The sequence below is a fragment of the Podarcis tiliguerta genome, assembly GCF_965153285.1.
Source record: "Podarcis tiliguerta genome assembly, chromosome: 14".
Classification (NCBI taxonomy): domain Eukaryota; kingdom Metazoa; phylum Chordata; class Lepidosauria; order Squamata; family Lacertidae; genus Podarcis; species Podarcis tiliguerta.
This window is the reverse complement of record NC_139547.1, coordinates 27,176,222-27,201,473: the sequence shown is the minus strand read 5'-3', so window position 1 is coordinate 27,201,473 and position 25,252 is coordinate 27,176,222. Positions and strand designations below refer to the sequence as shown.

Sequence of the window (25,252 nt, the reverse complement as noted above, 5' to 3'; positions counted from 1 at the left end):
AATGTAAACAACTCAGTCCTGGCATGCATTATTTTATTTTGAAGTACAAGCCCTACATTCAGCCCCAACTTTAACAAACACCTTTCAATACTGTTCCTCATTGCCCCAATAGGAATTCTGCCTAGACCTACTTGCATCACTTCAAGGCACAGTTCCTGCATACCCAACAGTGCTGCTGACTGTATAATACCACCAGCAACTTTAAAACACTGCCTTTTCCTCACATTCTCTTGCTTACACCGTTGCTGAACTATTCATATAAGGATACTGCCTAATCTTTAAACACATGCTGTACCTTTTTCGCAGTTGACCACTATTGCTTCTTTTCCTGTCTTCATCAGACAGAAAGAACAAGTGTCCCCCACCTCTTATCGCTGAGATAGTTTTTATTCCATGAAAACTCTCAACATTTGACAGCAATTATTGTTATCTTGGGGCAGACTGTCACTTTCTTGCAAGCTTTCTTTCTACTCATCATTTCCCACTTGACGCCTGTATTCAAAGCCAGCCCTCTCATTTCAGGAGCCACACCCACCCTGCAACTGGAAAAGAAGTGTTTATATTTCTAGGAGACAGCGCCACATTTCTAGATGCTAGGGCAATATGGAGCTAGGATTTGCCCAGCCCTTCCCCATCACAATGATCCCCCCTCAAGAAACTCTAAGTCTTCTATCTAATTTCCTTTAACTCCTTTGACTCTTTTCAACAGAAGAACCCATTTCACAACACACCTCCCTGAACTATTTCCCCTGCCAAAAATTCTAACCCACCTGTCAACGCCCAGCCCCATTCTGGATCTAGCCTCGTCTTTTCAGAGCACCCACTGCTCTAAAATACAGGCTTCATGCATTAGAAATTACGGCCTATGCTTCCTAAGCTTTAAATACGGTAACTCCCAGATCACATATATATTCTTCCCATTCCATAATGACTCCCAGGCAGCCCTCCTTCCAAATCCAAACTAACCTCGCTCCCTCCCTGAATCCGTTCTTTTCCTAACCCTTAACGCAGACCCACAACTTCGCCCTTTCCATTTCTACAGCCCCACAACCTTTAAGTGCTCCCATCGCATCCCCATCCTCGTCCCTCCGTTCTATCCCCACCCCTTTCATCTCAGGGTCAGCAGTGCTCCTACCCACCCACCATTAACCCACTTTTTGATACAGACCCCACCGCACACATTTCTGGTCAACAGCCCCTCCCCATTGCTGGTCCTCCTCCCCGACCGTCCTCGCAAATGCGCGCACACGCACACCCCGGCGCGGGAAAGGCCCCCTCCTCGCTTGCTCGCTCGTCGAATCCAGCCTCCGACAGCTCTTCCACCCGTCGCCTTCCGCGGCTAGTCCCGACTGCGCCTCAGCTCGCTGGTTCCCAACCGGGCTGTCCTCCTTGGCGGACCGTGCCGCACTCTCCCATTGGCCCCCGCCGCCCTTGGTCGCTCCCCATTGGATCTCGTGTGCGCTCCCCGAACTCCGGTTGGCTCTCGCGCACGTCTGTAACGGAGGAGCTTTTTTTCGGCAAGCGCCCGCCCCCGCAGTTATCAGGTTAGTGTGCGCGCTTGTTGGCCGCGTTGGGGGATTCCGAGCGGAGCTGGTTGAGCGCTCAAAGTCCCTCTTGCCTCGCGCGCTGGCTTTGGTCGGGGGGGCGGGAGGGGGGGTCCCTGGCTTGCTCCATTGGTGTCAATACAAAAGAGGGAGCCGAGCGCAGCGCAGCGAGACGGAGCGAGCCTCCTGCTGAATCAGGGACATGGACATGAAGAAAAGGATCCACTTAGAGCTGCGGAACAGGACGCCCTCCGACGTAAGCCTGTGCAAGGAGATTTTTATTTTATTTTTGTAATGTGGGGCGGGGGGCTTTGTGAAAAGGTGTTGGTACGGGGGGCAGCTTGCAAAAAGAGAGCCAGTACATCAGGAGTAAGGGGGCGCGCTCGCCGTGGGGAGAGGTGGGCGCCGTCTGTGCCAGCTGCCGTCGTGGGTGCTTTTGCTGCCCTTGAGGTGCCCACGGTGTGTATGTGTGCGCGCGCGTGGCTGTGTGTGTACCCACATGGGGGGGGGGTGCCCAAAAGCTCACGCGTTCGAGTGTGACCAAAGATGGGGCGGGGGGGGGGGTAAGAAAAATTACCACCCGGTTTCCAAGGCAAGTCTCCTTCGTGTTTGGTTGCCCGGGTGGCAGGGAAAATAGCGCCCCGGGAAAGCGCGTCGCAAAAGCCTCGGCATAATAATGGCTTGTCGAGTTGGCGCTGCGCTCCGGCGGGGACTGGAGGAGTTTGGTAGGATCAGGTTCTGGAGCCGGGCAGGTTGGGGGGGTCTGCGAGCGACTTGGGGGGCGATCACCAGTTTTCATTGCCTCTTCGCAGCGGATCAGGCGAGGGTGACTGGGGAGCCATATTTGCAACTTTGTAGTCCTCATGAACGCGCCCTTTCTCTCTCCCTCTCATCCTCCCCTCCCCAGATGTTGCGAAGCTCAGGCATAGTTTTTGGGAGGGTAGGGGGAGTTTGCATTCAATACAAGGGTTGGAGGATGGGTGGGGGGCTTAAACCCTCCGATATAGCGAAGAGGGCAAGGAAGCTGGCGGCCGAAGCAGCCCCGATGGAGCCACCATCCTCACGCAAACACAAGATACACAAAAAGGCGGGCGAAAGGAAGCGGGGGTTGCTGACTGGTTGAGTTACCCCCCTTTTCCTCGGGGCTGGACTTGGGATGTTGTTCTGCTTCTGCCTCTAAATAAAGCTGAAACTTTGTCCGAGCGAGGAAGAGGTTGGAGCTGCATTTTGTAAAGTCTCCCAGCCTCGCCCGGGCGATTTCCAGGGCTCCGTTTTCCCCCCGGTGCCCATTTGCAACAGAAGAAAACACTTCAGCCTGTGTAAGGTTGGGGCGGCGTGGGGGGGGGGGAGAGAACTTGAGGCGCTGCATCCTTCCCGCCCCGCCGCCCAAGGAGAAATTAAGGTTGCCCGTTTCGAAGGCTGGTCTTCGTGGGAAGAGATTTGGATGGCTTCTACTCTGCGTAAAGACGATGTCTTCGGAACCGGAGTGCGAGCTCTCATCTCCCCCTCCCATTCTTTTGCAAGAACTCGCCTGTGTCTGGGGAAGCAAGTGCCCCCCCTCCCCAACCCCACCCTCTTTAAAGATGTTTTCCTCCGCTAACGCGGGGGTGGGGGCATTTACGTAAGGTTTTAAAATCAGAACGCAGTTTGGTTCCACCGTGCTGGTGGCGGTAGTGGGGGAAATGGATCGGTCACCTGCCTCCTTTCGCCCCCATCTCCCTTACTACCCCTGCCTCGGAAGCAGCAGCAGCAGCTGCAGCTCTCTGCGATTTCGGGCCCCTAGACAAGCGCAAGAACCTGACCTGCAGATTTATGTAACGTGCTCTTTAAACTTTAAAAGAAAGAAGTCTGGAAAGGGGGGGGGGCGCTTTTTATGGCACACACACCGGCGCAGTTCTGCTTTTCCCTCTCTCTCCGTCGCGGGTGTTGACTAAGGCTTGTGCGGGCAGACGCGTCTCTGGCCGCGGGCGTGTTTTGTGTGTGCGCTCGTGGGGACGCCGGAGCCGCCTTGCTTGTGGGTCGGGAGCTCCGTCGGACGAGCGCACTCCTCGGTCTCTCTCTCTCTCTCTCTGCCTCCGCCCCGCGGAAAGCCTCTGCCTAACTTGGGTCTCCTCGCTGGCGCTGGTCACACACACTCACTCCGAAGTAGGACACGGCGCCATCTTTCCCCCCGTCGAACTGCAAAGGAGAGAAGAGGCTGGGTTGGGAAGCGGAGGAGCCCTCTGGATCGACGCGAGGAGGAGGAGGAGAACGCAATCTGCACGGACGCCTAGAAAACAAAACAAAAAAATATGGTGGGGGGGGACATGCTCCTTCATAGCTGGGCGGGGGAGTGTCTGTGGATCGCGGCGCCCGCCCGCAGGAATCTCTGCGCGCGGTGCATAATTCATGGGCAGAAGGTTACCTTTTCCTTCCCGGGCGGCGGGAGCAGCAGAGCGAGAGAGAGAGAGAGAGAGAAGCAGGGAAGCGCCTCCACCCACCCCGCGCCCTCCTTCCCCCCCAGTGCGCACGCTTGGGCTCCGATCACGGGAACGGACGGGGTGGGGGGTGGGGATGGACGGTGGCGCTTAGCCGCCTCGGAGCCAAAGGGGGCAGCCGCCTGCCTGCCTCCCTCCGCCGTGCGTGCGTGCGAGCGAGCCGAACATGACTGCCAGCTTCCAGGGGCTGCCATTTTGTCACTGGTGTCACTGACGCGGGAGGGGGAGAGGCGCGCCGTTTAGACGGGCAAAACGGCCAGGAAAAGGAGGTTTGCACAAGCATTACGGAAGTTGCACCCAAGGTGATTGCGGGGCGGGGTGTAGTTTGAAGGACGAGCTTGCTTTCGGGGGTCCAGGAATTTCCCATCTGCTTGCTGTTGACGGGAAGGGGGGGCGGCTTTTTGGAATCAGCCAGTCATTTTAAAGTGCTTCCCGACAGAGACAATATTTGGGTCGAGAGGAAGGGTGGGCTGTGGCTAAACGCAGCGAGGGCCTTCCATCCTATTTGGGGAGGGGGCCTGTCTGGAGCTCCTGCCCTATAGATTCTACAGTCGTTCCTACCGCCCGTTGTCAGTGGATTTTCTTTGAAATGTGGAAGATGTGGGAAGGCAGAGTCAAGGCCATCTTTCCTAGTAAGACAGGAAGGTTCCTTTTCTCTTTGGCGGCAAAAATACTGGCTCTGGGTTTTTACTTTATTGTATTTGAGTTACCAGCAACAACCATGGAGCTCCTTTCCTTTCGAAAAAGCAATTGATTGCCAACAGTCCCACCTTAAGAGAAGGCAATGCTGCAAAACTTTCATTTATACTGTATCCTAGTTATTGCTGAAGAGAAATAAGTGGGGGGATTCTTTAGACTTTATGTCCCCTAGCAGAGCCTACTGCTTAAAGGATTTCTTGTAGAAGGTTTGGCTACTGTCTTCCACAACAATGATAGCTTAAAACTAGAATTTTAGCCATGGGATCACAAAATTTTATCAAGAGAATTTCACAGTATTCTGCAGTTTCTTAAAATAATATCAGATTACTTCTAGATAGGTACATTTTGTCATGGAAAAGATAATCATCTATTTAAAAATGTCTCAGTTAAAATGAAAGCAAGTATTGTTAATCTAGCTGATTCATTGGAATATAGTGAATTTATTTATAGTGTGCCATTCCAAACATGTATAAAAGTGGCTTTATACCTAACCACCTTTTGTTCATTTACTATTCATTAGGTTTTTGCTAGACATTTGAATATTTACTATTCATGAAGTTCTAGCCAAGCATTTGGATTTGTTTTATTAAAGGCTCTTGCTTGGAAATAGGTTACAAATGTGTCCAAAGCAAGACAGATTAACTTCCAATAAAATTTTTGTTGAGGGTGATGTATTTGGAATAGTCTGTATGGTTTATTGGGTTGCTGCTGGTGGTTTTCTTTTTTTCTTTTTACAAGGATTGAAATTATGCAAGCCGAGTCCATTAAAAATCAAACAAATCCTCTGTTGGGGATTCTGTTCTCTTGCCTTGATTATATGAATGGGAGCTTAGCTACAGCAGGAGAGCCCAGTGGATTGTGTCCAGGGCAAAGTTGATAGTTTTAACCTGGTGTATCATATGCCAGTCTTTCCCAACCTGGTGCCCTCCAGATGTTTTGGTCTATAGCTCCCATCAGACCAACATAATACAGCTGTGCTGTGCTGGCTGGGACTGATGGGGATTGTAGCTTAACATATCTGGGGGGCACTAGGCTGGGGAAGGCTGCCATATGATGTTTTTCATGTTAACTCCTTATGCCCTGGACCTGGTGAATTTCAATTCTATATGACCCATTTAACTGAAATGTTTAATTTAGCAGAATTTCCTTTTGTTTCCTCACTTGTCTCAATATTCCATGGGTCTCTGTAAACTGGAGTTGACTTTATTGGAAAAACTATATGCATGCTTACCTATGCTGTAACGCAGCCGGTTACTTTTGAGATCTGGTAATCCTGTTATGTTACCGGTAGTTTACACAGGTATAATGGGCAAGACTATTGCACTCCATTTTTAAAGTTATTTATTTCATGGCAAAATCAAGGAGCAAGAAATCTAACTCGCCCTGGGCAGCAAGATGAGCCCCACCTACCTGAGCCTGGAACTGGAGAGGAGTGCTGGGGTGGGGATAATCTTCAAGGTGCATAGGGAGAGGCAGTCCCCTGCCCTCATTCATTTGGAACTGGTTAGAGGATTTTCAGCCTGGTATTTTACTTATGATGGGCTTGCAGCAGCATGTCTGAAGCTCTGTATAATAACAGAAACAAGATTCCCAGTCCTTTCCCTTACTGTTAGGTGTGGGTAGGGGGGATTGAAAACTGGGTGGAGGGTTAATGGAATGGAGTATTGTGGAGAAGGGCATGACTGACTGACTGGGACACCGAACAGGAGGACATTGCAACAATTAGTTGCAGGTCGTCTGTATCCCAGCTGGAAACTTTGAGAAGGAGGGGTGCCAAGAGATCAGTTGTAGTTGATCCCCTGAAGAAGCGTGAGCCTGGAAATATGGGATGATTGTAGCTTTGTAGAGTTGGAAGGGGTCCCAAGGGTCATCTAGTCCAACCCCCTGCAATGCAGGGGTCTTAGCGACAGCATTCATAACAGATGGCCATCCAACCTCTATTTAAAAAAAAATGCACTGCATATTTTATTTGTTCAGATATTTTATCCTTGTTGTTTTTAAAATATCTGATCTTGCAGCTGTGTGGCTTTTCGCTTTCCTTTCCACATCCCAAAATCTGGTATGATAAATCCTGGGAGCCTGTTGCCTGGTTGGTGGAAAAGAGTTGGCTGGACTTCAGCCCCAGCTTGGCTGTAATAGAGGATGAGAAAAGGGTGGGGGGAAATATTGGTGCAACAAGGAGGATCTAGTGCCACTTGTTAGGGAGGGCAGTTGAGTGGTTGATGGCTCCTAAGTATACAATTATGTGTACTAGGCACTTCTGTGCTTTAGCAGGGAGCTCAGTCCTTGCCCACATGCTCTTGCTGTTCAGTTTCTCTCCAATAACCTTCCTTTTGCTGAGACAGCAAGGAGGTGCTGGCTTTGCTTAATGCAGTTCTTCAGCCATCTGGCTCCCAGAGGCTCTGCCTGCCTGCCTGCCTTTGATGGGAGGGGTTCCTTTGGTACTCTGTAGGGAGAGTATTCCTGCAAGATGTAGTTCTTTGCTGCTGCTGCTGCCGCTGCCGCTGCTTGTTTTTATCTGATGTGCTTTCCACATTGCAAGCCAGGTAAGCAGTGCTGAAGGTATCTGTTCCTGCAAAGGGAATGCCACAGAGGCAATTTCGGAACATGTTTGTTCATTGTAATTGTTGAACAGAGGTTAGACTGTCTGAAAAGGCAAACGGTGGATTCACTGTTTTTTTAGAAGTAAAATAACCTGCTGGCTTTGTATGGAGAAGAAGGAGGTACACCTCCATCTTCTCTTTATAAACAGCCTAATGTGAACTATATTCTGGTGACATCTTCATAGTCACCCACTCACACCCCATATGTTTTTCTCTGGTCTACTACCTGACCAGACTGCGGGAGGTAGTGGAAGACAGGAGTGCCTGGCGTGCTCTGGCCCATGGGGTCACGAAGAGTCGGACACGACTAAGCAACAACAACTACCTAACATCTGAGCAACATGAGCCTGGCTGTTGGATCAGGCCGAAGGTCCATGTAATCCAGCATCCTATTCTTACAGTGGTCAACTAGATGCCTCTGGGAGGCCTTCAAACAGGTCCGGACCTTAGTTCTGCATTGTTTTTCTTCCAACTTTTTTTTCAGTCACTGGCCTGGTGTTTTTCATGTGAGGGACCCTTGGAAACGTTCTGTTCCCTGTACCTCAGTGTAAGGTAAAGGTAAAGGGACCCGTGACCATTAGGTCCAGTCGTGACCGACTCTGGGGTTGCTGCGCTCATCTCGCTTTATTGGCCGAGGGAGCCGGCGTACAGCTTCCGGTTTATGTGGCCAGCATGACAAAGCCACTTCTGGCAAACCAGAGCAGCGCACGGAAACGCCATTTACCTTCCCACCAGAGCAGTACCTATTTATCTACTTGCACTTTGATGTGCTTTCAAACTGCTAGGTTGGCAGGAGCAGGGACCGAGCAACGGGAGCTCACCCCATTGCGGGGATTCGAACCACCAACCTTCTGATCAGCAAGTCCTAGGCTCTGGTTTAACCCACAGCGCCACCCGCGTCCCTTCCCAGTTCGTACCTCAGTGTACTAACCTCTTATTCGAGGACTCCTAGGTTTCCACCCATTGCTCTACTTAACGGTACTATTTATGGGTCACAATGATGTTTTCAAAAAAACCAACATGCCCTTTTATGTGCCCTGTCTGGTACTAAATAGCACACCTGCACATATCCCTTGACATCAATGAGAGTTGTGCCAGAGCAACCAGCTGAGCTATCCCATCTGTAATTAAGTCATAATTTGGCATAAGAAGAGCCCTGCTAGTTCAGGCCAAAGGCCTATCTAGTCCAACACCCTGTTCTCACACTGTGACTAAATACCTATGGGAAGCCCTCAAAACAGGATGAGAGTTCAACAACAGCGCTCTCCTTTGTAAACCCCAGCAACTGGGTTTCAGAGACATAGTTCCTCCTACTCGGCATAAATTAAGAAAGCTACAGGCATCCCAAAATAACAGCTGTGGATTTTCCAGTAGCAGAGGATCGCCTCTGGTTGTGAAGCCAGCTTTGAGGTTGCACCAAGACCGTTGGAGATTTCTTTTGTCTCCCCACCTCTTCCTTCCCTAATTTGGGCTGGGACAAGCGGGAGGGTGCCTAAAAAGACTTTTGTGGGAAGTCCACATCTGTGAATTATTCACTGAAGGTAGCCCTCCTGTTTTGGACTAGAGGCTCACCACACCTTAAATTCTCACACAGTTATTATGGCAAAAGATTTCATGGACCTGTGCCCACAAAAACCTACAGCATAATAAACGTGTTCCTTTCTAAGGTCTCTGACTGGTTTTGCTGCAATAGACTAACCCTGCTACCCTTCTGGAAATTACAATAAATGCCATTTTGTTTGTTAAATTGCTGCTGCGCCCTTCTTCCAAGGTGCCTAGTTCCTCCCCGTCCCCTTTGTGAGATGGGTTAGACACACACACAGTAGAATGAGGGCCCCCATTGAGAGCTGCACAGATGGAGGCAGGTTTGAACTTAGTTCTCAGTCGTAGTCGGATGCTCTGCCAACTGAACTACCCTGGCAGTCAGTTGCTGTGGCTTCTGTAAGCTAGGAGGGCCAGTCAGAGGCAAGGCCATTCCAGGAGGCTAGAAGAACAGGAAGCTCCCTGGTGTTTGATTTATTTATGTAGATACTTACACTGGCCAAATATATATATTGTGAAGAGTGCCATTTTGAATCCACAATGAATTTCTTTCTCATGCAAGATCATAGCCAGGATGTTGGGCCCTGGGCGATGAAGGTTAGGCTGAAATGCACTGCAGGACCACAGCTGGGCTCAGGCATGCAAGGCCAGTGGGTGGATTCAGATGGCTTATCAGCAAGCCATTCATGTTAGGAGGAGTGTGTATTAGAGAGTGGTACCATATTTCGTCCCCCCCCCCATGCTATAAAGGAGGATCTTTTGCTATGTGAAGCACTTAATTGATGCAGAACACTTAACAACAAGGATCTTCCTGGGACAAGTAGCAGCAACCTTCAAAAGCAAACTTCACGGAGGAAGCTGAGGGGCCTATTGCAAGGAAGATCCAGAGAAACCAGTTTGGAAAGCAGTTTTGGGTTCAGTGAAGAGCAAGGCTGTGGGGTGCCAGGATTCGTCAGCAGTGCAGGGGTGTGGTGATCAGTGCTTTAAGCGGAGGCAGAGAAGCCGACTAGAGATCTCTGCTCTTCTCACTGCACTTTTGTAATAAGTTGCAAAGGCCTGTTTCAGCTGCCCTCAATGCAACTAGCACAAAACCACCTGAGGGCAGTTTTAAGGAACAGAATGTATCATTTGGAGAAGGACCCATGATAAGGGGACATGATAAAAAAACCAAAAACTTTTTAAGCAGCCATCTAATTTCACTGGGGCTTTTAAGCCATCCAAATGGGTGGGAAACCTCAGGCTGTCTGTGTTCCTTGGCACTCTATGAAAAAGCCACACACCCACTTCTAGGCAACTCCTGCTCCATCTCCCCCTTGAGCACTTTTACCTGGCTGGAAAGAGACTGACATCTGATCCTGCCTCTTGCTTGCTTGGATGGAGGGCAGGGAGGGGGTGTGAGTGTGATGAAACTAGCCTATTGTTCAAAGGTAGAATTTATACTTGTTGCCCTGCCCACTTTTGCCTCTGGCACGTGGCACCCAGAAAGTTGCCCAGAAGTGAGTATCTTGGGCGAATTTATTAAACAATTAATATAAAATATCGTTAAGTGGTGAAGAAAATTAACTTATATTTGATGGCAGATTTCTTGTGCGTCGAATGATATTTGCACATGGTTGGATATGGGCCCTCCTGAAAAACCCTGGGACATGTGCTTAACTGTCCTTTCCAAGCAATTATTGTGGAAGTGAAAGTATGGCAGTAAGCTGCCTTGAGTCCCTGTCAGGGGAAAAAGGGAATAATAATAATAATAATAATAATAATAATAGAAGAAGAAGAAGAACAGGGGATCTTTTATGGCATTTACACTTTTATATAAGTAGTAAGGCATCATAGAGGATCAAGATACAGTTGCAGACATACCGGTAGCTCGTGTCTGCTTTTCTCTCTTTGAATATTAATGTCAGATCACACCTGGAGTATAGTGTCCATTTCTGGGTGCCACAATATAAGAAGGATATTGACAAGATGGAGCGTGTGCAAAGGAGGGCAACCAAGATGATTAAGCGTCTGGAAACCAAGCCTTATGAGGAATGGTGGAGGGAGTTTAGCCTGGTAAAGAGGAGACGGAGAGGAGATATGAGAGCCATCTTCAAATAGGGCTGTCAAATGGAAGATGGCACAAACTTGTTTGCTCTGGACGGTAGAACCCGAACCAATGACTTCAAGTTACAAGAAAAAGATTCCAACTAAACATCAGGAAGAACTTTCTGACAGTAAGAGCCAGTCCTTTTTCCCCTAGGGGGACGCAGGGGTACACATACCCCTAAGTATTTTGTGAATCTAAGAGCTGTTTGATGGTGGAACAGGCTCCCACAAGACGTGGTGGACTCTCTTCCTTGGAGGTTTTTAAGCAGAGGTTGGATGGCTGGATGCCATGGCTGCTTTAGTGGATATTCCTGTATTGAAGGTGTTGGACTAGATGACCCTTTGCACCCCTTCCAACTCTACAATTCTATGATTCTAATACAGTGGTACCTCGGGTTACAGACGCTTCAAGCTACAGACGCTGCTAACCCAGAAATAGTACCTTGGGTTAAGAACTTTGCTTCAGGATGAGAACAGAAATCATGCTCTGGCGGCGCAACAGCAGCAGGAGGCCCCATTAGCTAAAGTGGTGCTTCAGGTTTCAGGTTAAGAACAGACCTCCTGAACGAATTAAGTACTTAACCCGAGGTACCACTGTAGGTACTGTGTCAGTCTAGGACGGGTGGGGGAATCAACTGTCACCCTCCAGATGTTGTTGGACTCCCAACTCCCATCAGCCTCAACCAGCACGGCCAATGGTCTGGGGTCCAACAACATCTGGAGGGCCACAGCTGGTTCCCCTCTCCCAGCTTAGGTGGAGGAAGGAGTGGGGCTGTGGCAGGTGCATTTTGCTTCAGGGTTCTTGGCTTCTCTCCCCTCCTTGTCTTTGCTAAAAGATGCTGTATTCTTCTGAGGCTCTTAATTCCACACACACCCTGCTATCGAGATCAGTTGCTTAAGCCTTCTTCTTTGTTATCTTGAGCACAAGCTGGCAGCATATGGTCAGATAGACAACAGTCTTGATCATCTGTGTGCTGATCTTGGGGGGTATTCTTATTTACTGAGGTCACACAGGGGCCTGGTTAGGCACTGTTAAAGTTACAAAAATAAAAAAGCTCCGTATCAAATCTGCCAAACGAAACCAGCTGAAGATGCATGTCAGAATGATGAGGATATTGGGCACGCTCAGGCTTTGGAGTGATGCTAACACTGCCTGTTGCTTCTTTCCTGGTGGTAGGATGTTCCTCGCTCCCACCACCTGCAATTGATTCATACTATATTTGATCAAGGACCTTAAGAACAGTTACTCCTGAAAAAAATTAAAGGTGCAATTTTGTAGAAACGTGCAGCTGTTAACAAAGAAACAGTTTTTGCTTAGATGCGACATTAAAATGCATAACGTTTATTTGTAAACATGATTTTGATTTTGGTGTGTTTAGGGTCATAGTTTTACTCTGGTGTAATAAGAGGGCCTGCAGCAATTGAGCTGTGGGAAGATGTGTTTCATTCACAGATGAACTCTGTTTTATCCTCACAACAACTCAGTAAGGTAGGCTGGGCCGAGTGAGTGACTGGTTCAAGGACACCTGTTTCACAGCTGAGTGAGGATTTGAGCCCACTTCCAACAGGCTGCCGACAGCACTTTACTGGCTCTCTCAATCTCTCTATTCATTTTTATACCATAGTGTACATAAATAGTGAGTTGTCTCCTTCCGTAAGGTAACTAGTATCCTGAAATCTATAGAGTGAATGGAAAAGAAGAGTCAATGGGCCAAGTCATTTGTTGATCTACAGTGTAAACTAGCTCAATAGATGGAGAGAGATTTCCTAGTAGCTTTTTATGGTAAACCGAGACCAATAATTCTTGAAGTGCTGTTGCAGTTTGCCTCAAAACAGCTTGTATGTTCACTTAAGGATATAATTTAACTTACTATTTTTGTTGTTAATTTTTATCTGCAGGTTAAAGAACTTGTTCTCGACAACTGTAGATCAAATGAAGGCAAAATTGAAGGTCTGACAGATGAATTTGAAGAGCTCGAATTCTTAAGTACAATCAACGTAGGCCTCACCTCAGTTGCAAACTTACCAAAGTTAAACAAGCTTAAGAAGGTAGGTAGATGTCTTTATTTAAAAAGAAAAGAAAGGCATTATTATTAAAGCATGGAATGAGTTTGCCAAAGAGGAACTTTTACATCAGATGTTTAGATTTCCTTGTGGCAAAATTGTGGCGTTTTGTTTTAAGTTATTGGGGACGCGGGTGGCGCTGTGGGTTAAAGCCTCAGTGCCTAGGGCTTGCCAATCGAAAGGTTGGCGGTTCGAATCCCCGTGGTGGGGTGCGCTCCCACTGTTCGGTCCCAGCGCCTGCCAACCTAGCATTTCGAAAGCACCCCTGGGTGCAAGTAGATAAATAGGGACCGCTTACTAGCGGGAAGGTAAACGGCGTTTCCGTGTGCGGCTCTGGCTCGCCAGAGCAGCGATGTCACGCTGGCCACGTGACCCGGAAGTGTCTTCGGACAGCGCTGGCCCTTGGCCTCTTTAAGTGAGATGGGCGCACAACCCTAGAGTCTGTCAAGACTGGCCCGTACGGGCAGGGGTACCTTTACCTTTACCTTTATTTTAAGTTATTAATAGTAAGACACATACTTCTACATAATAAGAGTTCCTAATGCATAAACGTCATCTCTGACATTGCTGACTCTCTCCTCCTTAACCTTTTCAGCATCAACCCCCTTGACCCAACTGCTTCTCATCTCCTCCTCCTTTGCCTCTTCCATCCATCTTTGCCTTTGGGCTGATTCTCTCCTGCCCTGGACACTCCTTTGCTCTTGCCTTCACCAAGAGCTCCTCTGTGTCTGCTGTAAAATTCCCTTTGTCCACTCATCCCCTGCTCCCTTTCAGCACGGCACCTTGTCCACCATGCTCTGCCTTGTGCTCCTTCCATGACCTCCAATCTATTGATCCAGTGGCCTTCCCGGCAGTATCCCCTCTTCTCCATGTCTGCCAGACTCCTGTGTTTCCTGCAGTTTGCACCTTCGCTTCATCCGTCTCATCTGCTCTTGACTTCCTTAACCCTTTCCCAGCGTTTTTCTTTGCCCCTTTTAGCCCTCCTAGCTCATTCCCCCCATTTGATATCTCTCTCCATGGCCTTGTGAATCTGAGTTACCTGTGGAGAACTAAAGAGGGGACCAACTTTGTCCATTAGAAGCTCCCATATTCTCCTCTGCATCTTTATCTTCTGTCTACCTGCCCAAGCAGCACCATTTTGCCTCTCTGATTCACACCAGCTGCAGGAACTTTCACTCCCCATCTTCCTCCTTTTGATGCCCTCCTCAGGCACGTCCCACCCCACCCCCTTCTTGCTCCCTGCCCAAGACTCTTCCTCCTTACTCAGTGCTGAAATGGAAACCAGCAGCTCTGATTACTTGCCGCCTCTCCTCTTTCGGCTGCCCTTCATCCTGCACCTCCCTCTTTGCTTTCCGTTATTGCTTGATGAGTTGACTGCCCTGTAACCCCTCTCAGCGCATGCTTCCGCGATCTCCTCCCTTTCTGGAGTTGTCCTCTCCAGCACCGTTATCCCTCCTCCGCATACACAGCTTTTCCCTTCTCCCCCATGATGCTCAAACATCCTGCAGTTTCCCTTGGCCCGCCTTTACTCTCCCAAGTGCCTCCACCTCATACCCTCAAACTCCCGGTGCACATGCTGCTTACTCCTATTGCCTCACCTCTGCTCTTGACACCCTCAAGTCTGGGTTCTGCTCCCTGAACGCAACTGACTCTACAGTCTCAAAAATCATTGCAAGATCTAAAGGTGCTACGTTCCTCTTGACTTTCTGCTGCCTTTGATACAGTTGATTCCCCCCACCCCTTGCTCCTGGCTTGCCTCCTTAGGCCCTGGATCTCCATGATGCCGTCCTCCTGGATCTTTTCCTACCTGTCTTAATAGTTCCTTCAGTGTTTTCGTTGGTGGGAGCTCTTCCTCTGCTTCCTTTGCCTCTGATTGTGTCCTTCAGGTCCTCTACGATATTTTCTCTCTCCACCACAACGATTGGGTTTCTATTGTAGCCTGATAGTCAGAGTCCTCTCTGGGAAACTTTCCAAGGGCCACATGTCAGTGGTGGGTGGGGCCAGAGGCAAAGTTGGTGGAGCAACAAAAGCTGTATTGTATAGTAGGCTTGTTTCTACACACACTCATACACACCCTCTGCAAGGGCACATTCCAGCCAGGCAAAAAACTTAAGGGTGTGAAGCAGGGCCTTTGAGAGGCGTGGCCTGAGGAGAGTTCAAAGGGCCAGACAGAGAGGCACCCCCCACCTCTCCTCTCTACGCTGTCCCTAGGCAAATCAGGTCAGTGCAAGCCATTCCACGGATCCATTTAAAGCCCCAAACTTTAAAATGTGATTGAATCCTGAATACTGCAAAATGTATGGACCATTTTTATATATTTTTGCCCTCAGCTCGAGTTAAGCGACAATAGAATCTCAGGAGGACTGGAAGTATTGGCAGGAAAATGTCCGAACCTCACACACCTAAACCTAAGTGGCAACAAAATAAAGGATCTCAGTACAATAGAACCTCTGGTAAGTCGGTGCAAAGCTGTCAGAGAGCCACCCGAGGCCAGTTTTTGATGCCATGGCCCACATTAATGCCCATGATTCGTGGTGGGGCTTTCCTTGCCTGCTGCATTTGGGGCCCTGGCGCAGATGTGGTCACCAGAGTATTGGATTGGAACTGAGGCACCTCAGGCTCAAAATCAACACCACTCAGCCATGAAGTTGACTTTGGGCCCATCACTGTCCTTGGCCTAACCCACCTCACCCAATTGTTGTGGGGGTCAAAGCAGGGAGGGTGACAGTTTTTGCTTTGATGGAAAGGTGGGACTATAAATAACAGCAACAAAACAATCGCATGTATGGGTGGAGTCCTCTTGGGTGCCTCCTGCCCGTTTCTCCTCTCCTGCTTGGCCTTGTGGGTGCCCAAACCTTATACCCCATGACCTCTTTGCCACCCAGTTTTGTTCCAGCGGCCCTCTAGCCCATCCCCATCAGAGTTTGTCTCTCGGGAAGGCCTAGCAATGAGTGGTTGCTTCCTCATCCATCCAGTGGTGTTCCTGGTCTACTTTTTGCCATTGCTGCTTCCAGGATCCTCCTGTCATATTTACCTTTCTTGTTTCCTGGTGGCTCTTCAGCAGTAGAGTGTGTGTGCCTGCTAGTGGCACAGGGAAGGGGATGTAATAGTGTGTGGTGCATTGCAAGAGATTTAACACCATACATTCTGTCAGTCATCCTTGCCCAGGGCCCTGTAACTTGGGTGCGGGGAGGGGGGGTTGCCTGTGGCTGCAGGAGCTGTTTATGGCCAAGACCAGATTTAGGAGCAGTTGTTCACTCTCATAGCCCCCAAACATCACCACACTATCAGAATTTCTTCTCCACCTGCTGCTGCTGCACTTTGTTTGCTGCATTTATATGGTGCTTTTCTCCCAAGGGGGGCTTACAACTAAAAACAAACACAACATGAAGCTTGTGAAAAACAAAACAAGAAAACAGTAGAGTTGTGTCAGGTCCTTGATGCAGTGGATGTCAGGCCCTTGATTCCAGAGCTGATGGCCTGAATTTCTCCTTCCCTCCATCATTTTATTAGCCAATAAAATGTTTGCTACCCTCTGAACCCAGCAGCTGCGGGAGCCTTCTTAAAACTCCAGAAATGGTGCAAATCTTCTGGCTGCGGCTACTGCTGCCTCCTTTTTGCTCCCTTTTGCTCTTGATTGACATACAGAGTTGTTTCCACAGCTCCCTCTGGTGGTCACTTGAAGGGTTGATGTTGCACATTGCCCGGAAGCAAGGTCTCTTCCTTTGAGTGAGGCTTTGAATTCTCAGGGCAGCCACAGGTGACACAGCAAATTTATTTCTCTTTCCATGTGTCTGAAACATTTGGGACCCTTCCTTCTCAAGCCTCCCAGAGCCCAACCAAGCCCATCCTGGTCTCTGCAGTGGCTTAAATCTCCTAGGTGTCTCCTGATGTCTCAGCTAGAAGACCTTCCTTCCTGTTCTGGGAGCATATTTGCTTTTTAATATATACTTGGTGAGCTTTGGTCTTTGGTAAGGTTTGATTCTGATAGGTGAAACCCTTCATTTGCCTTTCAGGAAAAGTTAGAAAACCTGAAGAGTTTAGATCTTTTCAATTGCGAGGTAACTAACTTGAACGACTACAGAGACAACGTCTTCAAACTCCTCCCACAACTCACGTATCTCGATGGATACGACCGGGATGATAAAGAGGCCCCCGATTCAGATGCTGAGGGCAATGCGGAAGGCTTTGATGACGATGAGGAGGAGGAAGATGGTAGGTCACCTTGTTCCTCACTTCTGTCTTGTTAGTGGAGTTTCCCAAGAGCAGAAACAAATGTCCATGTGCTGTTTCCATATTAAGAACATCCGGAAAAACTTGCTGCAGCTCAGTACTTTAACAGCATTCTAGTTTCCCCCCGAAAAAGGTTGGTAAAATATAAGAACAGACTTTCTGGATTGGACAGAAGCTATCCATCTAGTTGACTAGTCTGTGTCCAACAGCAGCAGGCAGGCAGATGCCTCTGGGAAGCTCCCCAGAAAGTCAGGGCAATGATCTTTTTTGCTGGTTGTTGCTCACACCTGCTGTTTAGGGCCTCCACTTAAGCTGTCATGGAGAATAGCCGCTGATACAGACCTTTCCCTCCAGATTTACCTCAGTCCCCTTAGCCCCACGAGCTGCACATCGCTTTTTTCAGATGTGCCCTTTGAATTTCTGCAGCGTCGCCTACTTTAGCTCTTTATCATTCTTGTATTTTAGCCCCTCTCCCCTCCCCATTCAAGTACCACAAGATCCTGAGGTTTGCCACATCCCATGACAGTGAGTGCTGTGGTGCATCAGGTCACAAGAGCAGAAAGCCTGATTCCGCAGCATCACGGTCTTTTCCCAGCTCCCATCAATTACACCAACTCTTGGCACGAGAAGGACCTCCGGCTGCCGCTTGGCTTTACTTGGCTGTAGCTCCTGTGAATTTTATCGTGAGCCTGGCAGGCAGAAATCAAGCAGGTGGCATTTTCCCCCACCGCGACTATCGCCATGCCCAGGAAATGCTTTTCCTACTCAGCTTGCGCATGTCAGGCTGCAGGAAGATTGATGGCAAACTGCTCTCAAGCAGACCCGCACTGCTCCCCAGTAGGTCCTTGCAGCAAATCGACCTTGTGAACTTCCTTTTTGCAGAAGAGGAATATGACGAAGATGCTCAGGTAGTAGAAGATGAGGAAGATGAGGATGAAGAAGAGGAAGGAGAAGAGGAGGATGTCAGCGGGGAAGATGAGGTAAGAATGTCGTTTTGGAGGGGCGAGGATATAGCTGAGAGTCTCTCACTGCTGAACCATTGTGGATTCTTCCCCTCCCCTTTGAAATCTCTACAGTATTTCCCAATAGCTTTGCCAGCTTGAAAAAGTTCTGTACAAGGACAAAGCATGCATTTTCCGCTTTCTTTCCCACAGGAGGATGAAGAAGGGTTCAACGATGGTGAAGTAGATGATGAAGAGGAGGAAGAAGAAGCTGGTAAGCGCAGAACTGAAACAGGAAAAATAATCACCTCCTTGTGAATGGTCAAAGGGTTACAGCAACGCAAGCTTAGAGTCTGAATAGCCCATTCTTGCCATTGTGCCCAATAAGAGATAGAAAATGCCACATGGAGGAAAATCCATGATTGCAGTGTGATAAGATTTTGAGATATTTCACATGGAGGCTCTTTTCACAGAGATTCCTTCAAGAATCTTGACTTCGGATCTTTCTCTGCTGTTTCCCCCTCAAGCCCTGCAGAGAGGCTGCTTGCTTCCTCCTGCCGGTTGTGGCTGTTTGATAAATGATAAATCATTTTTGTGCAGATGTTTTTATTCTTTGCACATACTTCATGTGGTGCAGAGTTGTTTTTTAATAATAAGCGTTTGGTAGACAGGACGACGGGGTCTTCTTTCTGGTGGCACCCAAACTGTGGCACACCCCTCCCATAAAGGTGTCTTATCTGTGTCGACGCTTGGTGCCTTTGGTTGGTTTTATTTATCCTGGCCTTTGGAAATGAAATAGAAATTTTTACTTGCCTTTCCTGTATGTAATTGTTGTTAGCTGTTCTATGTTTTTGTTGATTATTTTGTACGTGCTTGTTTATGTAAACTGCTCTGGACCCTTAGGGTGCAAAAGCCCTGAGACAAAGAGCTGTCTGTGCATCACTATTTGGCCCTTCAGTGGCTGGATCTGAGTGTGGGTTGCTGAGACACTGCTGGTAGATGGCATTTGGGATTTGTTGGCCCCCCACCCTCAGTCTGCCCTCTGACGGACCCTCTAGTTGCTGCTCAGGTTTTCCTGCTTCAGATGCGAAGACCAGCATAGGCCTGAGCTGTGCTGGATTTGATGTGGAACAAGGTCATTCCATGCTCTGGCACAGAAAGGAGAATTTTACAGTGCTGCTTCTTCAACATACGCTTGCCAAAAATATCCCTGCAATGGAACAAGTGCCAAAACCATGGGGCCTGGGAGGCGTTAGGTCTCTCACTTGGGAAAACCATAACACAGCCTTTAATTTCTTTCCACAGAAGAAGAAAAAGGACAGAAGAGAAAACGAGAACCTGATGATGAAGGAGAAGAAGATGAAGATGATTAAACTCAAAATAATCTGTTGTGGGGAGGGGGTGGGGAATAAATTTCCTACTGTGATTTGACTGTTTCTACCCTGTATTTCACCCCTCCCCCCCTCCCCGGAGTGTAACGTTGCTGTGGGATCGAGCGGGACATGCATAATTGGGTGGGCGAAGGAATTAAAATATCATTTTTTAAAAACAACAACAACAACCTGCCACTCTACTTTTTGTTCCTGAATAATTTCCTTTTGTGCCCATTATTAGTTCCTGTTAATGCAATAACAAATATAAAACAAGTGGTGAATTTGTTTCTTGGAGTGGATCATTCTGGACACAACTTGAGTTTTGTTTTGTTTTCGAAAAGACGAGCGAGTAAATTTCCACATGTGATGCAAAGGTGAGATCTTTGGGGTCCTGAGAATGGCTTTTGCCGGTCTCTAGGCATTTTTTCTTCTACTTCTTCTGGATGCAGCAATTTTTTGCGGTGAAAGCATTCCAGCCACAGCAGCGGGGGTGCAAGCAGCATCTTGATAAAGTGTTTTTCTTTGTTGCCTGTTTGTGAATGGCTGCCGTTCCCAGGAAAACACACACACACACACACACACACACACACACTATTTCCTCCACTTCCTGTAGTTATCTTTTTACTTTCGCTGTTTGTAAATAGTGACCAAATACGTAATCTCTTTCCCTGACTCCTGGCCCTTTACCACCAATTGATTTGGTTTGGGGTGGTGACTTTGCAAATCTTCCGTTGTGGGTTTCCCCCATACTTGTTGTTATTATTTTTGAGAGCACAAACCACCCCCTGAGGGGAATCTTCCTTGATTTGGAGATGGCCGGGCAGACATGGATTCCCCTTGAGTTGTGCCCTTTCTTTATTTCAGGTATATGGAAAAGTTCTCTGTCAACGGCAGTCATTGAAATATATATATAAAAATATATATAAAAAGTGTTCCTAATTTCCTGAGTTAACTGGTGAAATGAATCTGACAGTTGTAATAAAAAAGAAAATGTTTGAACCCTTTTAACTAAGGTGTGTACTATTTTGGTCTGTAAAATATTATATATATAGATATATTAACACCTCCTTAATGATAAGTGAATGAGAATCTGTTTCCACTTGTGCTCTGTAATACTCTTGAAGATTTTTACAAACCTTTAAATACTGGAGGGGGGTGGGAGACGGACAATGCCGCATGTCTAGCCTAGGCTGGTTTCCTTTCGTACACTCAAGCACGGAATGCTAATTGCAAAAGTTGTATTTTCTTACCATGTTGCGAAGTCATTTAAATTGACTGTGCAACATTCCTAGTTGAATGTACAGTTTTAATTTCATATCCCTCTTTAAAAAGATAGTTAGAAGTGACTTGTATTTCCTAGTCAATATCTCACCTGTGTATAAAAGACAAAAGCAAAAAAAAAAAAAAAAAGAATATTGCAACCTTCCCTCTTGCTCCCCAAAGAGCCAAACTTTTTCAGTTTTATGTCTTGTTTGTCATTGATGAATTTCAATAAATCTTTTTATACAATTTTTTCCCCCTGTGGCTTATTGCTGTAAAACGGGCCACGTCGGAATCCATTCCTCGCTTGTAAAGACGGGTGTTTTTCTGTTTTCATTTTTTGAAGAAGCTCATTCTCATTCATTGTTAGCAACACTTAGTGCATTATTTCAAAAGAAATCATGACCGCCTAAGAGGATCCCCCACGCACAGAAGGATGATACCTCTCAAGTGCCAGATGCCGCAGAACAATTGTGTGCACCCATCTCCATGGGACAGACCTTTTCGGTCTGAATCGGCAGGGTGATGCAGATTCATTTTCCATGCCAAGGTAAAGTAATCCCTAGAGTATTGCGAAGGTACAAGAGACTCCATCAAGGTGTTTGACTTTATGGCGCCTAACTCAGGCAGCTTTCTCAAAATAGGATTTTGACCTGGTGCATGTGTGCATGTAATGTGTGCAAAGGAAATAGCCAGCCTTATTCTACAAGACTGTCGTATTTGAGGATTCAAAACTTTATAGAGGCCTCTTCTCTAGCCTGCTGTCCTGCAGGTGTTTTGAACTGCAACTCCCAGACAGCACGGCCATGAAACGATGGGAATTGTAGGACATCAGGTGTAGAGAGAAGTTGCTTTAGAGCAGTGTTTCCCAAAGTTGGGACTCTGGCTGGTTTTTTTGGACTACAACTCCCATCATCCCTACCTAGCAGGACCAGCAGTCAGGGATGATGCGAATTGTAGTCCAAAAACAGCTGGAGACCCAAGTTTGGGAAACGCTGCTTTAGAGATTCATCATGATCATCCCTACACGATTCTTTTCCCCTGCCCCAGCCCCATCGCTCAGGACCAGCATCCCACCGAAGGCAAAGGGAGACTTTACCACCAAATTTGGTTTTGGTATCTTGGTAAATTTTTTTTTATTTTGTCACTATTTTTATGGCAGCATAAATAATAAGCGAGTGAGAGAACACTGAAATGGAGCAGGGTGGGGTAAGCGTTAGGCACAGAACACAATGTAAACATTGGTGGCGTGTGGGGGGGAACATGGGGAAGTATGTGGGGGGCGGGTGGAGGGAAAGCACACCTGTCTTTTTGGATGGTGCTTGGTGGTTAAAGCATGTGTGTGGTGGGGGGCACACACACATGAATGAGCACTGTGCAGAACCTCTAGCAACTCGGGTCTAGATTTCAGCCGACAGAATTCGGCAGGACTTGGATGCCACTGCATCCAAGAGGGAACTTGAGGTGGGTGATGCATTACAACCTAAAGCCTCACCCTTTCGATCGGCTCATTCTACGGCCACAACACCCTTGCGGAACATTTGCTACATCCAGTTGGCAGTGGTGATGGAAAAATTTGGGGTGGTTTCAAGACAGTCTTGGTAGAGACATGAGCTCTTGCGGCCAGCAATCCAAAATGTTCGAATATGAACCCCGGAACTGGATCTACCTTGAGTCTAGCTCTGAGGATCATCTTGGACCAAGTTGCATGTGTTGGCCTTTTCAGAGGCCATATTTTTTTTTACCAGTTCTGGCCCCAGAAGTCAAATCTCGTATGTATGTATGTATTTAAACATAGCAATTCTATATACTGTAGCACTTTCTGAGTGTTCTAATTGCCTCAAACTCTGTGAAATCAATCATAATGTAGGCCCTAATATATTATCCCCGTAAAGGTAAAGGGACCCCTGACCATTAGGTCCAGTTGTGGATGACTGGGGTTGCAACGCTCATCTCGCTTTACTGGCCGAGAGAGCTGGCATGCAGCTTCCGGGTCATGTGGCCAGCATGACTAAGCCGCTTCTGGCGAACCAGAGCAGCACACGGAAACGCTGTTTACCTTCCTGCCGGAGCGGTACCTATTTATCTACTTGCACTTGAAGTGCTTTTGAACTGCTAGGTTGGCAGGAGCAGGGACCGAGCAACGGGAGCTCACCCCGTCGTGGGGATTCGAACCGCGACCTTTCGAGCGGCAACCCCAAGAGGCTCGGTGGTTTAACCCACAGCGCCACCCGCATCCCACCTTATCCCCATATTGCATACATAATGGATCACCTATTTTTTATCCTCCTGTTCTAGGGTCCAGATACATGATAGCTCCTCGTCGCAGGGTTGCTGCACTCAAGACCACAATGGTGAACTTATTCCAGGATAGTTGCACTGGGGGCAAAGGAATTTCAGTCACAGGATCCTGTCTCTTCACCCCCTGCAGGGGAATGTTAGAGGTCAGGACTCCAAAGCGAAAACTACCCTTACCTAATTTCTCAGCAAGGCGATTGTCTTCAGAAGGAAGGGAATGCCCTAACTAAATACTGAAGCAATCTTACTGCCACTTGGATTTCCCCTCCATCATTCACTAAAACCCACAGTAGCAAGTCCCATTTTCATTAAGGAAGTGAAATGCTTTCGGCTCGCTCCATTGGCAGGAGGCTCTACCTGTGATGCCAAATTCAGGATAGATTTACCTTCTAGAATATCCGTCTCCAGGACCCAGTTCCCTGGGGCTCATTCTTCAAACCATTGACCAATTTGGAGCAGATGACTGTAGGAATCCAACCTGAACAGCAATAACGGGCAAGGCAAATTGCTAGGTGATGCTAGGGGCTCATTGCATGGGAACTATAAATCTCAACAGGGGCATGACAGCCAGCACCTTGAAGGTCCCAGTTGCTGTGTAACTCACAGTACCCCTCTTGCAGCAAGCACCCATTGGGCAACCTTGCATTTGGGTGGTGCTAGCAGCAACACCTCACCGCCCCCCAGCATATAAAAGTGAGGTTTTGGGACTGGTCCCTCCCTTTGCTGCCTCACAGCAGTTGCCAATGGTTCGGCCTAGGGCAGAGCTTCACTGGCAGCAGCAGAGAACTGAGCTAGCAAATGCATCAGAAGATGCTAGCCAGATTGAAGCATCTTGCAGCCTGAACCTCAGCATCTGTCCACAGTGGGACCTCCTGCCTTCCAGATTTCCTCCTTCCTTGCAGTCCCGTGTCACGGCATGTGTTAATAACCACTATCTGACAGCAAGAGGTGTTTAAGACAGTGGAATGGACCACCTCAGAAGGTGGTGGACTCTCCTTCATAGGAGGTTGCTAAACAGAGATTGGGTGACCATCTGCCAGGGATTCTTCCTGCATTGCAGGGGATTAGACCAGATGACTCTTGGTGGAGGGGAGTGTCCCTTCCAATTCTATGATTCTAGGAGAAAATACAAAGTTCTATAATATGTGAAGGCTTGGGATTAATGGTTAGGAACCAGAGATACAAAGAGCGGGTATCCCTTATAAACTGGTGCCGGCGCCCCCTGTTTCGATAGGACAACCAACCAAGGGGTTGATGCATAGAAAAGCCACTGAGCTATGGCTGAAGCAGAGCTGGCCCCACAGTACAAATGATGCCAGTGGCTATGGGGTGGGGAGGTGGGGAATGGCATTTTTTAAGGAATACTGAGAAAGCTGTGCATGACCTTAACCCCCAACATCCGCTGCAGCATTAAAGGGATCCTGGGGGTTCTGCTCTTTTGCTTGCGCGGCACATTGCGGGGAATTTCCCGGGAGAAGGGGATGAATTAATGCCCAGCTCTCCCATGTACCTTCCAGTTTCATGGACCTGAATTCCAGTTTTGAATCCAGTGTGCATTGTCAGTCACACTTTGCATAGGAAAAAAAAAGAATATTAATAATACTAATCAATGCCATTGCTTCCTGCGGGGCATGCAGTTTTCCCTTTTCATTCCTGCTCAAGGATGGAATGGAAAACCGGATGCCCCGTTTAGCTAATCCCGTGACTTGGCGGCATCAGGAAACGCATTGACTCCTCTACTTCCTCCAAGGGAAGCTGGGGCTCTATATGGGTCCCTTTGCTTGTTTCATGCAGTAGTTTTCTCAGTTAACATCATACAGACAACACGTCTTTCTTTTAGTGCTAGGAAATGACCACAGAAGGACACAGTTCCAGTTAGCGGGTGAGCTCCCTGGGGGCTGGCCACGGGGGTCTCTGGCTCATATCATGTGTTAAGTGGATACAGTAAAATTAAAAGAGTGGGTATAAACAAAGAGTTTGTTTAGAAAATGTCCTTTAGAGTTCATTGTTCTTCGGGCTGTTGCGCAAGTTTTTCAGCTCCAGCTGTAGCTGTCGGATTTTGATGTCCTTCTGCGAGAGCTCAGCTTTCAACCGCCGGATCTCATCTTGTTGCCGGAAGAACATTCGGAGAAG

At 48.0% G+C, this 25,252-nt stretch overlaps 2 protein-coding genes and 3 long non-coding RNA genes across 8 annotated transcripts in view; 1 reads left to right on the top strand and 4 right to left on the bottom strand.

Moving 5' to 3' along the window:
- The window catches only part of LOC310663932, a 5,011-nt gene extending 3,627 nt beyond the window's left edge, over window positions 1-1,384 (bottom strand). The window contains exon 1 of the long non-coding RNA XR_014504688.1: window positions 1,254-1,384. This is a non-coding gene — a long non-coding RNA (uncharacterized lncRNA). The remainder of the gene's footprint in view (window positions 1-1,253) is intronic.
- ANP32A (acidic nuclear phosphoprotein 32 family member A) overlaps window positions 1-21,074 on the top strand; it is a 27,710-nt gene extending 6,636 nt beyond the window's left edge. The window contains exons 1-7 of one of the 4 annotated variants that reach the window (XM_083412301.1): window positions 1,522-1,800; window positions 12,850-12,999; window positions 15,345-15,467; window positions 17,031-17,229; window positions 18,130-18,227; window positions 18,402-18,462; window positions 19,494-21,074. In XM_083412301.1, coding sequence (XP_083268427.1) covers window positions 1,747-1,800; window positions 12,850-12,999; window positions 15,345-15,467; window positions 17,031-17,229; window positions 18,130-18,227; window positions 18,402-18,462; window positions 19,494-19,561 — 753 coding nt within the window. In that variant the 5' untranslated portion in view covers window positions 1,522-1,746 and the 3' untranslated portion in view covers window positions 19,562-21,074. Of the gene's footprint in view, window positions 1-1,521; window positions 1,801-3,207; window positions 3,359-11,333; window positions 12,124-12,849; window positions 13,000-15,344; window positions 15,468-17,030; window positions 17,230-18,129; window positions 18,228-18,401; window positions 18,463-19,493 lie in introns of those variants that run through there. The other 3 variants (XM_083412300.1, XM_083412303.1, XM_083412302.1) reach the window with 3 other exon arrangements.
- LOC310663887 lies at window positions 3,354-4,321 on the bottom strand. Its single transcript, XR_014504632.1, has 2 exons — window positions 3,949-4,321; window positions 3,354-3,813 (listed from the first exon to the last, which is right to left on the bottom strand). It is a non-coding gene; the product is annotated as an uncharacterized lncRNA (long non-coding RNA).
- LOC310663914 lies at window positions 6,668-7,779 on the bottom strand. The gene is made up of 2 exons (XR_014504669.1): window positions 7,649-7,779; window positions 6,668-7,549 (listed from the first exon to the last, which is right to left on the bottom strand). It is a non-coding gene; the product is annotated as an uncharacterized lncRNA (long non-coding RNA).
- The window catches only part of CORO2B (coronin 2B), a 77,225-nt gene continuing 71,506 nt past the window's right edge, over window positions 19,534-25,252 (bottom strand). Inside the window, exon 12 of the mRNA XM_083412143.1 lies at window positions 19,534-25,252. Coding sequence (XP_083268269.1) covers window positions 25,115-25,252 — 138 coding nt within the window. The 3' untranslated portion in view covers window positions 19,534-25,114.